This window comes from Zingiber officinale, chromosome 11B (genome assembly GCF_018446385.1).
Source record: "Zingiber officinale cultivar Zhangliang chromosome 11B, Zo_v1.1, whole genome shotgun sequence".
In the NCBI taxonomy this organism is placed as follows: domain Eukaryota; kingdom Viridiplantae; phylum Streptophyta; class Magnoliopsida; order Zingiberales; family Zingiberaceae; genus Zingiber; species Zingiber officinale.
This window is the reverse complement of record NC_056007.1, coordinates 2,195,334-2,212,874: the sequence shown is the minus strand read 5'-3', so window position 1 is coordinate 2,212,874 and position 17,541 is coordinate 2,195,334. Positions and strand designations below refer to the sequence as shown.

General features: G+C 39.1%; 1 protein-coding gene across 1 annotated transcript; it reads right to left on the bottom strand.

Annotated features, from left to right (window-relative positions):
* Nucleotides 1-3,842: 3,842 nt before the first annotated feature.
* On the bottom strand, nucleotides 3,843-7,720 carry LOC122033554 (putative wall-associated receptor kinase-like 16). Its single transcript, XM_042592596.1, has 3 exons — nucleotides 6,703-7,720; nucleotides 5,257-5,424; nucleotides 3,843-5,080 (listed from the first exon to the last, which is right to left on the bottom strand). The coding sequence occupies exons 1-3, from the start codon at nucleotides 7,670-7,672 to the stop codon at nucleotides 3,897-3,899; spliced, it is 2,322 nt and encodes a 773-aa protein (XP_042448530.1). The 5' UTR covers nucleotides 7,673-7,720; the 3' UTR covers nucleotides 3,843-3,896.
* Nucleotides 7,721-17,541: the final 9,821 nt, after the last annotated feature.

The following is a 17,541-nucleotide window of genomic DNA, read 5'->3' as shown; positions in this document are numbered from 1 at the left end:
GTCACCCCCTAGGACCTACGGTTACCATCCTCTAGGGTTTTTCACCTGCCTAATCGCAGCTAGGACTTTCCATCACCTAGGGTTAATGCCCCTAAGACCTAGGGTTACTGCCCCCTAGGGGTTTCCACCTGCCTTGAATCCACTAGGACTTTTGCCTAAGATAATTTAGGACTTTCCTGCAAGCTCAATGAACCTTGTTAGATAACAAGACAACTTAAGTTTGGACCTTTTGACATAATCAAAATACATGTTCGATCGTCGGAGGCTTCCCGCATCAACAAGGAGTTTTTACAAAAACCTCTTTTTCTCTCTCTTTGCATGTCGTCTCCTCCTTTGGCTAGCACCAATAGAAAACAAAACTTGTGGAGAGATCCTACTCTTGGAAAGATCCCGACGTGGATACGGGTAGAGGTAAGGCTCACGATGAGACTTGCTAGTTGACTTCCAGTTGATTTCGTCGTCCACGGAAGGTATAAACCATCTAAATTCTCTATCTATGGTTATGTCACACACTTGTATGGTCTTGGTAGTATGGGATGTGAAAAGAAAAGTTTGTTTCCTTCCGCAGTGTGTTTGTGGAAAATCACAATATACATCATGCTTTATTTGAGAAATTTGATAACAATAGGCTTGTTAATAGATATGAGTGAACCCAAAATATTATGTTTGGCTTGATTTTTTTTTGTATTTTTTTAATAACCAAATTTTAAAATATTAAGCTCAACTTGACTATACTTATTTACAATCCCACCCACGTCACATTACAATATTGCTTAGTTGCATCTTTTATCATAAAACACCTAAAATGATACAAAAAAGGCGGAATCCGCCGCCCCGACGGCCCCCTACGCCTGCCCCACGGTGATGTAGGAGGAGGGTTAATCAGGGTGAATGTTGGGTTGACAAGTGGCTGGGGTTCGAGGCTTTAAGCAGGCAGACGGGGATATTATCCCACATTGCAACCGTCGACACTCGAACCGTTGCGTCATGATACAACATCCCAGCCACTTACCAACTGATCCAGCCCCTGGGGGCCATAAAACACCTAAAATGATATTATTTGAACTGGATAACTCTTATTGCAAGTAAATTCAATGGTATTCAAGTGCCTCTAGCAAACAGGACAATTTTAATTTCATGGTTGAAACTTAGAAAGGGAGCCATCATTAGGAAGATCCTATCAAAGGTCCTCCATTAGATTTGCACTAATAGAGAGTCCCTTCCCAGCCACAGATAGAGTGGATGTTCTCATCCAACCATCTCCAGTCACAACAGAAAATGCCCCAAATAGCGACAGATATATTCGGTCACTATTCCGTTGCTAGAGGTTTATTAAATCCATCATTGTTAGCGATGGATATTTGAAATATCCGTCATCATTTACGATGGAAATATAAATTTCCATCTCTAAACTATGATATAGTGGCTCATGACCTTTTTGGTTTTCCTATTTTTTCTATTTACATATAAATCTAATTCACTCTAACCATCACAAGCGATAGTTTTCACAATAAACTCACAATACATAACAACAAAACTCACAACAAACTCACTACACATCAACAATTACAACATAACAAACTTATAATACATAACAAACGCACAACACATCACAAACAACATAACAATTCAGTTAAGTTGTATTGTTATCTAACAAGGTTCATTGAGCTTGCAGGAAAGTCCTAAGTTGTCTTAGGCAAAAATCCTAGTGGATTCTAAGCAGGTGGAAAACCCTAGGGGGTGGTAACCCTAGGTCCTAGGGGGCGGTAACCGTAGGTGATGGAAAGTCCTAGCTGCGGTTAGACAGGTAGAAAACCCTAGGGGGTGGTAACCGTAGGCTGAGAAAACCCTAGGGGTGGTAACCCTAGATCGTAGGGAGTGGTAACTCTAGGCTGAGGAAAATCCTAGGGGTGGTAACTCTAGGTTCTAGGGGGTGGTAACCCTAGGCAGAAAGTCCAGTCGGTCTGGAGGATCGATCTGCCAACAGGTAAACTCTCCTGAGAGGAGTAGGTGAGGACGCGTTCCCCGGCGAGGCAACAATAGGCGTCGGTTCGACCTAGGGTTTCCAGGAAATTCGAAGTCAGAACCGGACAGTCCGATGACTGCCGAGTACTTATATTTATCTTATATTATTGTGCTAACTTGGTCTTGTAAGGTAACTTTGTTTGTAGACTAATATGCTTTGCAGGAATGAAGTTACACAAGAGAACTCTCGGATGAACAATGTCCGAGACGCCTCTGGACTGTTGGAGGCGCCTCGGGCACCTTGGCTGTGGCTGCGCAAGAAGCAAGGTTGAAGGCGCCTTCGAAGGGGCTTGAAGGCGCCTTGGACGCTGGATGGAAGGCGCCTTCCATGGAGCTTGAAGGTGCCTTCGGGCGGATAAGTAGCGCAAGAAGCGGAGCTTATCAGCACTGACGCGGAGGAGATAACTCTTGGTTGGAGGCACCTCCTATGGAGGTTGGAGGCGCCCTCCACGTGCTATTTAAGCTCGGTTCGAGCAGCAACCAAGGCACAATGAAAACTTGCAATCCTTTTTCGGTGTGTTGCTCAAAGGACGATCCGATAAAGCCATAACTCGACTTCGACAACTATTAGTGCATTAATATTGTAATTCAAAGTTGTAATTTTCCGGAGCTTATAATGATTGCCCATCGAAAACGATCAACGATTGAAGGCCCTGGAGTAGAAGTCGACATAGGCTCCGAACTAAGTAACCAAAAGTGTTAGCATTTCTTCCGTGTTTTTACTTTTTTGCTGAGTATTTACTTAAAGTTTTACGAAACGAACGAATTAGCCACGAGCGCTATTGACCCCTCTCTAGCGCTTTTCGATCCTACAGTCCTTTTTCTCACAAGAGGTCGATTTATACCTCTTAATGAGGGGCAGGTCTGGGCCCATACTACATGAGCAGGCTCTTGCTTTGGTCCAACTAGATTTAATCTCTCCCTCTTTCTTTAAGAATCTCATTCTCATACTTGTTTTGCTTCTCTTGAAATAATCATAGTGTGTGTGATCCAATAGATTCCCAATTATGTTGGTCATTCATAATTAACCATTAATTATGAATAGATCATGAGTGACACCTACCAGTACATCACTACACCCTATTGGCCGAAAATTCAATGTTGACTTTAGAACTACTTCTAAACCCTTCAGTAGCTATAGTTATTAATGCTTATATTCCTTTTATTTCTCTTATACTCACTTAATTCAGGATATGGTCTTTGTGTCAGTCCCCACTAGGTTGACTACATTATACCTAAACCAAGTATATATTTTTTTATTCTATGGATTCAAATTACTCAAAAACACATGTTTAAGAAGATCATCCTCTTGACATGTTTGCTATAGTTAAAGACTTCTGAGTACTAATCTTAACAAGATACCATAGAGTATATGTCTCCTATGAAAATAGTGGTGAATTTTTTTTGGGCTATTCAAATATCTTCAGGCACATTATTTATACCTAATCATCATAGATATATATCTCCTATGAGATACTAGTTAAGATGTCAAAGTATAAGTATTCCTGACAAAGATAATTTGAATACCTCAAGTTTTAGGAAATGTACACTCGAGCTACAATGAAATATTCGTTTATATAAATTTATGACAAAGCTAGCAAAGAAGAATCAAAGAGATCCAACAATAATGTTGTTTTTACAATGACCACAAATAACTTTAAATATAATTTTATATTCATGAGTGACTCCAAGTGAAGATAATTCTACATAATAACTCACATATGAAACTAATTTATTAAGAAAACTAGACAATAAACATACAAATGCAAAGGATTTGAAACTAGAAAACATATAAGAGGATTACATAAGTAGGCAAACAAACACACAAGTAAAGTGGCAACATAACTTGAGCTCATGTCTCTTTCTTGATGTTACAACCAATCTTGGATATTGCTCCGTCCTATGAATCTGCTCTCTATATCGAATGTAGTATTGGAATTAACATTATTATCATTTGGCAACCCACTGAGCAAGCTCTCCATTTCTTCAGCATTGTGTTGTACTACGAACGGGTGTTGATTAAGAGTCCTTAATTCATTTAGCTCCTCGGCCACTTCCTTCATAGTTGGTCTATCCTCTCCCTTGAACTTTAAACATTGTTTGATAAGTTTAGTAAGTTCATGGATAAATTCTATATTAGCTTCCAATTTCACTTGTTTGTCTAAGATCTCTGAAACCCTATTCTGATTCTCCAACATAGTAAAAGTCGACACCAAACTCCTTTGTTCTTCAGATTCTTCAAAATTAATAGCTTGCTTACCGGTAAAGAGCTCCAAGAGAACCACACCAAAGCTATAAACATCACTTTTATAGGTCAACTCATATGTCACTAGGCTCTCTGGATCAATATAACCATAAGTGAATTGCAACAGTGTGGCAAATTGTTCCTTTCCCTTGGGAATCAACTTTGAAGCTCCAAAGTCTGAAATTTTTGCAGTGTTATCCACATCTAATAGTATGTTAGATGATTTCACATCTCCATGAATGATTTGAGGTGAAGCTTTTGAGTGCAAGTAGTCCAAAGCATCAGCAGATTCATAAGCAATCCGCAGTCGAGTATCTAAGAAAGTTGTAGTTCTGTTCTCATTTTCATGAAGTAAATGAAATAATGTTCCATTCTGGACAAACTCATAGACCAACAATGGCATCTCCATCTCCAAACAACAACCCAAGAGTTTAACTATGTTGACATGGTTAATATTTGATAAAATAAGTGCCTCTGTTCCAAATTGTTTCTTCAAGTCCTCATTAATAAACTTAGGTTTCTTTATGGCAACAACATCTTGGTTTTCCAAAACTCCTTTATACACAACTCCATTTCCTCCTCTCCCAACAATATTTTTGTCATCAAAATGATTGGTTGCCTTCTCTAATTCTTTGCTTCCAAATATTTTAAATTTGTTGAGGCTTTTTTCTAACTTCATCCTTTCCTCCAATTCATGACCTCCATATTGTTTGAAATATTTTCTTTTCATCTCTTCTAGTTTTCTCCTTTGATAGACTATATAGAGACACATAAGGCAAAGTAACAAAATGATTACACCACTGCAACCACCTGCAAGGTCATTGCATTCAACTTACAAAGAGATGACAAAAAACTAATCCAACAGAAAATAATGACAATCATTTAATATTACTGTGGATATATATATATATACATACCTTAATTAATTTATTATATTAAGAGTTGAATAAAGACAAACAAGTAATGTGTGAGGAGAAGCTTCTTACCTATAGCCACCTTCACCGCCAAGGGAAGTTTCTGATCAGGGTTGCATGTTCCATTGTAAGCGTCACCGTGAGTGCCTTCTGGGCAGTCACAACTGTAATTACCGGGCAGGTTCTGGCAGTGGGCGCCATGCGAGCATGGATTTGATTGCTGATTGCACTCATTGATGTCTAAAATATATTAAGTGCACGCAGAAATTACAGTATTAACTAGGCATCATCGTGTGCATTTAGAAAGGTAAAATATAAGGGAGGGCGGATTTTTTAATCTGTAAATTATGAATGAGAGAATCATGCTGCAAAGGTTGGAACCGTCAACCCAGCGGCCCCCTCAATCCGGCCCCACAAGTATGAGAGGGAGTAAATCACGGTGAATACGGGGCCGGCTATGACATGATGGTCTTAGGCATTTTAGCACGGACAGATGAATGAGAGAATCATGCACTCATTTGATGATGTTCATCTATTTAATAAATGAGGATCATCAAAATTCATCAATCATGGTGGTAAAAGGTGAATACGCTCATCCCCCTCATCCCCGCTAATTCGTCCTAGGATCAACATGGAGAAAGTAAATTACGGATGACTACTAGCCTTTGAAATAGTGACACTAGCATATAAGGGAGGCATTTATCTCGGCTTTGCCGATATTCAAACCCCAGACATCATGGTGACAACACCTCATGTGCTAGTCACTAGACCATCCTGAGAGACTCAAAATTCATCAATCATAGTGGCAAAAGGTGAATACGCTCGCCCCTAACGCCCCTGCCAACTTGTCCCAGGGCCAACACGGAGGAGGTAAATCACGGGCGGCTACTAGCATTTGAAATGATGACTAGCATATAAGAGAGACAATTACCTCGACTTTGTCAAAATTCATCAATCATTCTGGCAAAAAGCGATTCGTAAAATTGTGGCAAAATTCATCAATCATTATGGCAAAAGGTGAATACGCTTACCCCTAACGCCCCCAACCCATCACAAGGCCAACACGGAGAAGATAAATCATGAACAACTACTAATCTTTAGAATAATAACTAATACCTAAAAAAAATATTTACTTTAATTTTATCAAAATTTGAATATCAAATCTCATTATGATAACACTTCATATGTTAATCATAAAATTCATCAATCAGATCCATATGAAGATAAGGGTATCCATACTTAAAGTTTATTATAACATGGCAACATGGAGCGGTTTACGGAACCGCCCCTTCTTTCTTTTGTTTTTTTATATTATTATTTTAAAATTTTTGTTTTAAAAAATAAAAATAGTAACATATTGTCTTTAAATTAGTGTGATTTTTTTTAGAAAGATATATGGAATTTTGTACTTTTTTTTTTTTTGACATGGTACGGATATGACAAAGGAGCTCACACGTTACTTCAACCATCGACGTCAGGTAGAATAATTAATTAAATTGATTGGCATAGACGACGGACCTTGGCATCCGTCGGAGTTGGAGACGTAAGGGTTGCCTTGGTATCCCGGCGAACATTTGCAAAGATAGCCAGGGCCATTGGTGGAGTCCACGCACACGCTGTTATCGCTGATGCAGGCATAAGATGTTGGGTTGCGCTTACCTACCTCACACGTCTCGTTGCCGATGGCCCAGTCCATGACCACCGGCATCCTGCCGTCGTCGTTAATATGCCTCAATTGGTCCGTGGTGATGTAAGACGTCTGAAACCGGAACCGATCGGCCTCCAACAAGACGGCGTAGCTGCATCTTTCCGAGCGGTTGAAACTCCTAGAAAACACGACATCGTAGTATTGGAGATTCTCGGGTATGGAAGTCTGGCAGCAACCCATGCCGGAGCAGGAGTCGTTGACGATGCTCCCTTCATCCTCGCATATGGACACACACCCACTCTGGTAGCTAATGTTGCTCCCGTGGTAGTCGAGGATGTAGGCGAGGGTATCGCAGCCGATGGCGGTGAACTTGTTGTGGACATTAGAGAACCGATACGGGGTGCCTTCCATATCCAACCTCCATTCTGAGTAAGTGACGTTGTTGTAATTTGGATCGTAGCACGCTGAGGATATGTAGTTGAGCATGCGCACTTGGCCCATCGCCAGCGAAATATTGAGGACCTCGAGATTGTAATAAAATGGCTTCGTGAGGCCACTTTCGATGGCGTTGCAGGTTAGATTGAAACCTCCTCCCAAGGAACAGTTTGCTCCGATGCCAGTTTCGGTAGTGTTGAAGATACAGTGGTCCCTTTCCCCGGAACAGTTGGAGCCGAAGGCGCCGATGCCGAATGGGTAAGGGATCTCCACGTCGCCGCATTTCGTTGGGCATCTTCCATCAGGCACGGTGGATGCAGCTGCAGGTAGCTGCAGCAGCAACGCTAGCATTTGGGAGAAGAGCAGAGACATGAGAGTGCTAGCTGTTGTCGTCGCTGAACGCATAGCTTCTAATTAGCTGATGGATGAGCCAATACCCTCTTCATTATCCCTTCATAGACAGATACTTAGGGTGCCCAGTTAAAACAGTTCTGGACCTTTGTGCCGGTACAATCAAGTTTGACAAATAGCTAGTACCGCAGATTCGTCATTACTTACGCATACTCTGTCTCATTCTAAACACACGACAGCAAGATTATAATAATTCAACGGCATGTCCTTGACTTATTGACGGCTTTAATTAGAGAGGCCAATAAAATGACTCATTGATATGATACACAAATACTTTCAAGTTATCTTCTCTAGATGATCTGGTGGTTAATATATAAGGTGTTGTCATCATGAGGTATAGGGTTCGAATCTCGATAAAGTCAAGATAAATCTCTCCCTTATACGCTAATTACTATTCCAAAGGTTAGTAGTCGTCCGTGATTTACTTCCTCCGTGTTGGCCCTAAGACGGGTTGGCGGGGGCGCTGAAGACGAGCGTATTTGCCTTTTTGCCACCATAAATAATTCCAAGTTACTCTCTTGGGACAGTGTGTTGATTAAAATATAGAATGTTATCATATAAGATTTTGGGATTAAAATTAGATGAGTTTGAGGATGTCTTTTGTCTTTTTCATGTCTTGATTATCTGTACTAATGAGTAGTATTCACTCATGATTTATTAGAGACGAATTGACGGGAGCGAACGAATCGCCTTTTGCCACATAAACAAGTTCAAGTCAAAAGGCGAAAAAATAATTCGCTTTGTGTTCATCACTCACCTAGGCACTTACGATTATTTGATCTCTAGTTATGGTAAATTTATAAGAATTTTTTCTCCAAATATGACGCGCAATCAAAGAATGTTGAACTTCTTTAATCATGTGGCATGAGTATTTTCCGATTTATCTTGATAGTCAATAAAAAAATTTTATAGCGTGAGATTGATCACCTCAAGACTAGTCAATACAACTAACTAAATTTATCTGTTTTTGATAAACAAGTTCAAGTCAAAATCACTTAAACAAATATATATATAAACATAAAAGAAAAACAATCAAAGTCAAATAAAGTAATCCTTTTAATAAATTGTTTCAAAAATTACTAATTAAAGAAATTTAGCTTAAACATTAATCATCTTTCAGAATAGTTGATCAAGGAAATAATTATATTAATCTAATTAATTTGGGATGATAATAACTAGTGCTAGATAATTAAGCATTTGTGTATATCTACTTGCAAGTACTCGTGAATATTTAGATAAAAGAGAGTAATGAACATTTAATAAGTATATTCATGTTTGAATAATATTTAGAAATATTAGTACACATATATCCTTCCTAATTTCTTTCATAAATTAATGCTCATTCAATTCTTATGATTAAAACTTATATATATATACATGTATATTTACTGATACGCTGGATGAGGGCACCAAAGAAGGGTAAGGGGGAAAATGACCGCTAACGAAGAGGTCGGGGTCAAAAATGGTCAAAGATTTTGGTCGACCGATCAAATCTTATGATCGGGAGCTCTCAGTCGGTTGGGCGAGGATGCCGAACGACCATCCTCATCTAGTGGTGACTGGAGTTAAGAGGCAAGCGGCAATCCATGAGAGGCTGGGTCTCGTCGATCGAGCGACACAGGCAGTTAGACAAATATAATCATTGATAGTCGGGAAGCAGAGAAGGGGACAAGCCAGTAGCTCCGAACTGCACAACCAGTTTGAGCAGGATCCGGTCAACCTATAGTGGGACCCAACTGCATGTCTCACCATAACCTTTTGGAGGTTAGTACTACTGACAATAGAGTATGTCCAGCAAACAAATCATATTTTAGAAGCCTCTTGCCTGTACTCGTATCAAAAATTTTTATGCTTATTTAAGAAAATGTATCAGAAACACATTTTGACTTATTTTTTTCTAGGATGTTTTGAAAAACGTGCATACGTTTTGGGATGTGTACTCAGACACTATAGTAATACTATAAAAGAAGGGTTCCCATATACAAACGGAGGTATGCACAATTTTATTATTCAACACACTATGTGCTACAACATTCTTATTGTTCTCCACTATACTGGAAACTAACTTGAGTGTTGGAGGGCCAATACCGGGAATCCCTTCTCAGCTCGGTACTAAAGCCTTTTGCGTTACAAGACCATGCGGAGTCACCGTTTTGTCAACCCTACAACCACGTCCCCAGCTGTCACCTTCTTCGCTTTCGAACAAGATGATTTACTAATTTAAAATTTTAATATCTATACGTTAGACTCAATCAACTTTGTCAAATATCTCGTAGTTGTTATCTTTTGAATTGGTCTAGCTAATCTTTTCCCATTGCTTACGGCTTAATTACATGCATGATTACAACCTCCCATCTTGTTTTTCTCACTCTATACAACATCCCATAGCTGACTTAGCTACTAGTGCATCTGCATAATCTCTCATTCCGAACACACAACAACAAAATAATAATAATTAAATTAATTGGAACAGATAAATTTACACGATTCACATAAGAATTTATATAAAAGTCCATTCTAGTTAAATCATCCTTTTAATTAATACTAGCACAATATAGTACAATGAGGACGTACGACATTCGAGGACTCTTTACTATAATAAATTATCCCTTTTACAAATTAATTTAATTTTTATATCAAATATTAACTGATACTATACTTAATATTAAAGGTCCAGATTTTTCATTAATTAGTAAAATATTATTTCAGTAATTAAACTAGAAATCTGCGTTAAATATTAACAGTTATATAGTTGATGTACTTGGTAATAATCATATATATTATTACCATGTAAAATAATTGGAACCCTCGAAAACAATACAATGTATATATATATATATATATCAGACAAATTTACACAACTCACGGATGTGACATTTATGTAAGTCAACGTAGATTCACGTAAGAATTTATATAAAAGTCCGTTCGAGTTAAGTCATCTTTTAGTTAATACATGGTTTCAGTAATTAAATAAAAAATCTGTGTTAAATATTAATAGTCATCCAGAATAGTTGATGTACCAAGTAAATTAATTGGAACCCTCAAAAGCAATGTATTTAGATATATCAGACAATTTATACGACTCACCGATGTGAAATTTATGAAAGTCAACTTAGATTTACATAAGAATTTACATAAAAGTCAAATCGAGTTAAGTCATCTTTTAATTAATATATTATTATTTCAGTAATTGAAGTAGAAATCTGTGTTGAATATTAATAATCATCCAGAATACTAGTTGATGTGGATAACTGATAGTGTGAGTACGGTGGGATCTATAAAAAGTTAGATTTGAGGTCAAGAAAATTAATTAATATAACAATTAAAATTAATAAGGTCTTAATTCTTGGATTATATTGATGTTATTTCAAAATAAGTTCAGTATCATTACCCAGTGTTATGACTGATTGGACCAAATGGTTGATCAGACATGCCAAATATATCGCTCGGTTGGACTAAATTATATATTCAAATATAATGGCCAAGTATAAGATGATTGTTTAACATAAAGTTCGGACGGATATCTTGTTCGAGAGAATGCGGAATCTCCAACATAAACCCAGGTAGACTTAAAGCCAGTTGGACTCACAAGACTTAGCTTCTCATTATGCAGAGACAGGACCCTCAGTCTACAACCAATTGGATTTACGGGACCCAGCTCTCCACTTCTCCAAATGTAAGACTTTCAACTAACATCCGCCCCAGCCCCATCACTGGTCAAATTTACAGGGTTCAACTCCTCATTTCTCATGAGTAGGGTTGCACTAATAATTCAGATTTCCCCCATGATCAACGGATATCTGGGGCACAGTTCCCCCATGATCATAACTCCCAGCATACAGTTGATCGACCCCAGTGCCAGTTTGCCCCAGCGTCGGTCGAACATCCGGGGCATAGTTCCCCATATGAGCATAGCTCATAATCTATAGCTAGTTGGCCCAGAGCTGGTTGTAGGTGCAGGTTGCACTAATAATTCAGATTTAATGTATGACAAATAGATTAAAGTTAGATTTGTTGTTTGTCTAACGCTTCTATCAAGTGTGCAAGAGTTAATTGGTTTGAAGGACCTGCCACCAGGTTGAAATCCATCTATAGGTCCGTGGGGCTCAATAGTTGGTGGAAAATCCAGCTAGGTCTGCGGGGCCTAATAGCTGGTGAAAAATCCAACTAGGTCCGCAGGGCCCGATAGCTGGTGCAAAGTCCAGATAGGTCTGCGGGAAGTCAGGTTGGGTTTGCAAGACCTGATAACCGGTCAAAATCCAGTTGAGTTTGCGGACCTGACAACTGACGGGAAGACCTGGTGGATCAGAGGCAAGTCAAGTGACTGCAAGTGGTAAGTGAATGTAAGCAACTAGAGGAGAGATTCAGTGAGGACGCATACCCTGTTGAGGGAACTATAGGCGTCGGTCCAACTTAGGTCTATTTTGAAAGTCTAAGCTTAGACCTTGACTAGATCTTGGTATCGGGGAGACAAGATCTAATTACTACTCATATGTTATTATGTTGTGCTAACTCTGTTTTGCAGGATGAATCTATTTTTTGTTGCCCAGGACTAACCTTTTCTGCAAAGGAAAGCTGCTGAAGAAAAGGGGTCCAGACGCCCGGATCAGGCTTGCCCGGGCGAGCTGTAGGCGCCCAGGAGGTCCAAGCACTCGAAGTCAGTCCAAGCGCCCGGACTCGAAACTTCATCCACAAAGATGATGTTGAACACATTGATTGGTGAGCCACGTGATCCAGGTGACCGGAGGGATTCCAAGTGCTCGGAATGGACCTATATAAAGGCCTTCAACCCCGAGCTTCAAAAATACAACGGCTATGACTTTCTCTTCTGCTCGGTACTCCGAAAAGCTCCTACGACGCTGTGAAACTCTTTCGACAACCTGCGATCAAGATTCTTTTCTTTTATTGTCATAACACCATTTTATAGTTATTGTACTTGAAATTTGTAATTTTTTTGAGCTATTAGTGAATTGCCCAACGAAAGCACTGGACGAGTACAAGCCTTGGAGTAGGAGTCGTCGAAGGCTTCGAACCAAGTAAAAACAACCTGTGTTAGCATTAATTTTTTTTTGCTTCTACTTTCCGCTACATAACTTAGTTTTTAAAATCAAATTTTTTGACGATCGCTATTCACCCCCCTCTAGCGAATTTCCGATCCTACAAGTCAGACTTTCTCTAGGAGACAACATTGCCAGAGAATTATAACAACTTGTCAGGGAATATACCATTATTCTAACATATACAGACAATGGAACCTTCTTCCAACCATGGGGAAGCTACTGTACATACTTTGCCATTCGACATACTTTGATACTAGATATTCTCTACCACTTTATTAATGTGGAGGTTATGAGAGGTCGTATGAAAAGGGGGGGGGGTCCTCTTCGTTGGCTAGATGCACGCATGAATGCATACGCATCTGCATACTTGTGCATTGACACTATTGTTACTAGTGTTCATCTTCTTTTCCATTTCACTTGGCCACTGTTCTGACTTGAGCGTTGGAGTGTTTGCACTAGAGACCTCTTCCCTTGCCCGGTGACTAACACTTCCTTCTCCCAGTCTTTGTCTGTGGTGTGCACAGGTCCGCAAATCCTAGCTCCAAGATCACTTAACACCACCTTCTTCCAGCTCAGGGTCTTTGCACGGTCAACACACAAGCCACCTAGATGGCAACCCAGCCAGCATGCCATCTCCCCTATTTTTAGACAGGATCAAATTTAGCGCCGTCTATGAGAAGTTTACATGAATCTAAAATGAGGAGATGGAAGAGGCTAAATGACTCACCACCGTCACCTTATCGCAAGAAGACTTAGAACTGCTAATAATAGCTTGAGCATAAAAGTTAGTGCAACAACAATAAACAGCGGTTGGGGGTCTTGTGCCGCATGACTCGGTTATGCTAATGACAGACCCTCACAGTGAGCAAAGGACTCGAGTGGAAGGTCTGACTGGGTTCCAACCAACTCCTCCTCTACCAAGCTTCATGAAAATGCACGTGTAGCCGATCAACATGTCGCCCGTGCCATCCACCCTCGTCGCGTATCATGGGGCATTGCTCCGCACACCGTTTGATGATATGGGATGGGTGGCAAGGCTTTAGGTATCATATTCTGGAAACACGCCTGCTTGCGATCTTTGAAAGAAGAAAGCTCCAATGGCTAGCATTTCCCTTGAGCGAATAAGTGTGCCATTCTCCCAATAAATTTTGGAGGATAGATTGCCGAGCCGCTTCCACCCTTTGACAATTGGAGAATACGGAGGAGCGACCGACCCAAAAGATTATTTACTTAAATTTGAAAACGCAGTCAACCTTCATCAATACATGGATGACATTAAGTGCTTAGTGTTTCTTACCACTCTTTTTGGATCGACACAAAGATGGTTTAGCCAGCTCTTGGTTGAGTCCATTTTTTGCTTCAAAGATTTTCACAAAGCATTCTTACACCACTTTGCCATCAATAGGAAGTATCAAAAGAATAGCCTGAGTTTGTCACTTTTGAAATATTAATAAATGCTTTCTCCCAAGGCCTTTTATAAGGAGATTTTTTCCGAATCCTGTCAGAAAGCCCCCAGAGGACTTTAACGACCTACTAGGGAAAGTAGTCAAATATATTAATGTAGAGAAAGCCTAGGCCGCCCGGAAGGAGGTGACTATCTCAGCTCTGATTGGCCACACCGGTTGACAACCACTATCACCCCCAGAATGCCCAGAGACTCTTGCTCGAATCTTCCACCAATCCGAGAAGAAAGGGCAGTGCGAAAAGTAAATTAGTCATTGTTTGAAAGGTATAGACATTTTTGTGACTACCATCAATCTACTCACCATGCTATCAGTTGTTGGTTGCTACTCGGAAAACCTAGAGGCTCCACTGTACAAAAATTTTGTACAAAGGTCTGAACCTTTTCCTAGCTACCATGTGTTCTTTTAAATTAAATTTTGGATCACCTGCGGAACTTAACACGTTTGATCCAAAACTTAATCTATTCGTTCTTTTAGGTTTTGACTTGGGTCTCCTGCGGAACTTAACACGTTCGACCCAAATCACCTTAAGTTATTAATTCCATTAAATATTAATTTCCATAATTAGTTCCCAGTACTGACGTGGCGAGGCACATGACCTTCTTGGATATGGGAGCAACCACCACCGACTAGACAAAACCTTTTATGGAAAGCTAATATTTAATTTCCTAAAATAACTTTAGGTTAACCAAAAAGAACAATCAAATCACAAGGAAAAATAAAACAAAAGAACACAACTTCGAAAAACATATTCGAAATACTAGAATCGTAAGCCTCTTGTATTTGGTATTATTTCCAAAAATAACTAGTATGATGCGGAAAGAAAAATTACTAGTTATACCTTTTAGAAAGACTTCTTGATCTTCTACCGTATTCCTCTTCTAACCTCGGACGTTGTGTGGGCAACGATCTTCCGAGATGAGAAACCACCAAAGCACCTTCTTTTCCTTTCTTCAAATTTCGGCCAAGCACAAAGCTTCCAAAAGATGAAGATCTTTTCCACCAACCAAGCTCCAAGGGATGTAAGCTTTCTCTCCTTCTTCCTCAAGCTAGATCCGGCCACCAATTAAAACTCCATGAGCATGAAGAGGTTCGGCCACAAAGAGAAGAAGAAGAGAAGAAGAAAGGGCCGACCACACCACCAAGGAAAAGAGGGAGAAAAATAGAATAGAAGTTCTTAGCCTTGAAGCCTCCTCTACCCCCTCTTTTATAATTCTTGGTCTTGGCAAATAAGGAAAATTTAATAAAAACTTCCTTAATTCTTTTGCCATTGAAAAGGAAAATTTATTTAATTAAAATAATTTTCTCTTTTCAAATTATAATGGCCGGCCACTCTTCTCCCCAAATCAAGGAGAGTTTTAATTAAAACAAAAATTAAAACTTCCTAATTTGTTTCTAGAAATTTATAAAAATTTCTCAAATAATTTTAATCCCTTCATGATTGGTTAATAAAAAGAAATTTTATAAATTAAAATCTTTCTTTTAAACATGTGGATAATTTCTAAAAAGGAAAGTTATCTCTAAAAATTAAAATCTCCTTTCAATCTACAAATAAGGAAAGATATTAAATCTTTTCTTAATCTTTTGTAAAAACTAATAAAAGAGAATTTTTAATTTTTAAACTTTCTTTTAAACCATGAATATAATTAAAAGGAAAGTTTTTACCAAAATTAAAATCAACCTTTTAATCTACAAATAAGGAAAGAGATTTTAACTCTTCTCTTAATCTTTTGTAGAATCTTATAAAAGGAAGGATTTAAATTTTTAAACTTTCTTTTAAATTATATTATCCACATAAGAAAAATTTTAAAATTCCTTTTTATCTTAATAGGGACGGCCACATGAATTCACCCATGAACATACCCATGGCCGGCCCTAGCTTGGTCTCCAAGCTAGCTTGGCCGGCCCCTATAGGATGGGTAAGAAGGTGGGTATAGGTGGGTATAGTACTCTATAATTAAGAGGCTACGATAGGGACCCAGAGGAGGAATTGGTTTTGGTCTCCCGATAAAATTAAGCATCCCGTGCTCGCCCCGAACACACAACATAATTTTATCAATAATAATTCATTCCACTAGAGAACTATTATTGAACTACCGCACCAATCCCAAATTACATTTTGGGCTCCTTCTTATTATGAGTGTGTTAGTCTCTCTGTATTTAAGATAACAAATGTCCACTAATTAAGTAAGTTACTGACAACTCACTTAATTAATATCTAGCTTCAAGAGTAGTACCACTCAACTTCATCGTCATGTCGGACTAAGTCCACCTGCAGGGTTTAACATGACAATCCTTATGAGCTCCTCTTGGGGACATTCTCAACCTAGATTACTAGGACACAGTTTCCTTCTATAATCAACAACACACACTATAAGTGATATCATTTCCCAACTTATCGAGCTTATTGATTCATCGAACTAAATCTCACCCATTGATAAATTAAAGAAATAAATATCAAATATATGTGCTTGTTATTATATTAGGATTAAGAGCACACACTTCCATAATAACCAAGGTCTTTGTTTCTTTATAAAGTCAGTATAAAAGAAACGACCTCAAATGGTCCTACTCAATACACTCTAAGTGTACTAGTGTAATTATATAGTTAAGATAAACTAACATCTAATTACACTACGACCTTCCAATGGTTTGTTCCTTTCCATCATGGTCGTGAGCCACTGTTTATAATTTACAAGGAACCGATAACATGATCTTCTGTGTGTGACACCACACACCATGTTATCTACAATATAAATTAATTGAGCAACTACATTTATCATAAATGTAGACATTTGACCAATGCGATTCTTATTTCTAGATAAGTGTTCATACCAAAAGCTAGGCTTTTAGTATACACTCTAACATCAGTGAGGGCCATTAGTATGCTAAAAGGCTTCATCGAGTGGCTGAGTCAAGAGAAGCGAATAAAGGATCATCCTCACTTTCCTCTTAATTATCTCCTTCCAAAACATCATCCTCGCAGATAGAATTTTATCCGCGTCACAACGGATTGTGACACCTATCGTGTTAATAACTTTTTCGATCTAAGCGCCTAAACTAGTTTCGGGTGCCCGGACCGGGTTAAACCCGCTCCGTGAAGCCACTGAAACAAGGTGCCCCTGGGCTGCCCCAGGGGGTCAGGGCACCCGAACCAGGTTCGCGCACCTAGAACAGAAAGTCAACCTAGTGTTGACTTTTTAGTCAAGGTCTTCTGCTCCGATTCCTCTCACATTGTTCTGGATCTTCCGCTCCGGTTCCACTCGCTTGGTTGATTTTGGCCATCCGGAATAGAATTCACTCGAATCCAACTTTCGGACTTCTCGAACAACCTTCCGCT

Bases quoted from the DNA above. Each gene is read 5' to 3' on its own strand.
- LOC122033554 (XM_042592596.1), bottom strand. From the start codon at position 7,672: ATGCGTTCAGCGACGACAACAGCTAGCACTCTCATGTCTCTGCTCTTC. The intron at 5,425-6,702 runs GTCCGTCGTCTA...AATATATTTTAG, and splicing joins CAACTCCGACGGATGCCAAG to ACATCAATGAGTGCAATCAG. The intron at 5,081-5,256 runs GTAAGAAGCTTC...ATGACCTTGCAG, and splicing joins GGCGGTGAAGGTGGCTATAG to GTGGTTGCAGTGGTGTAATC.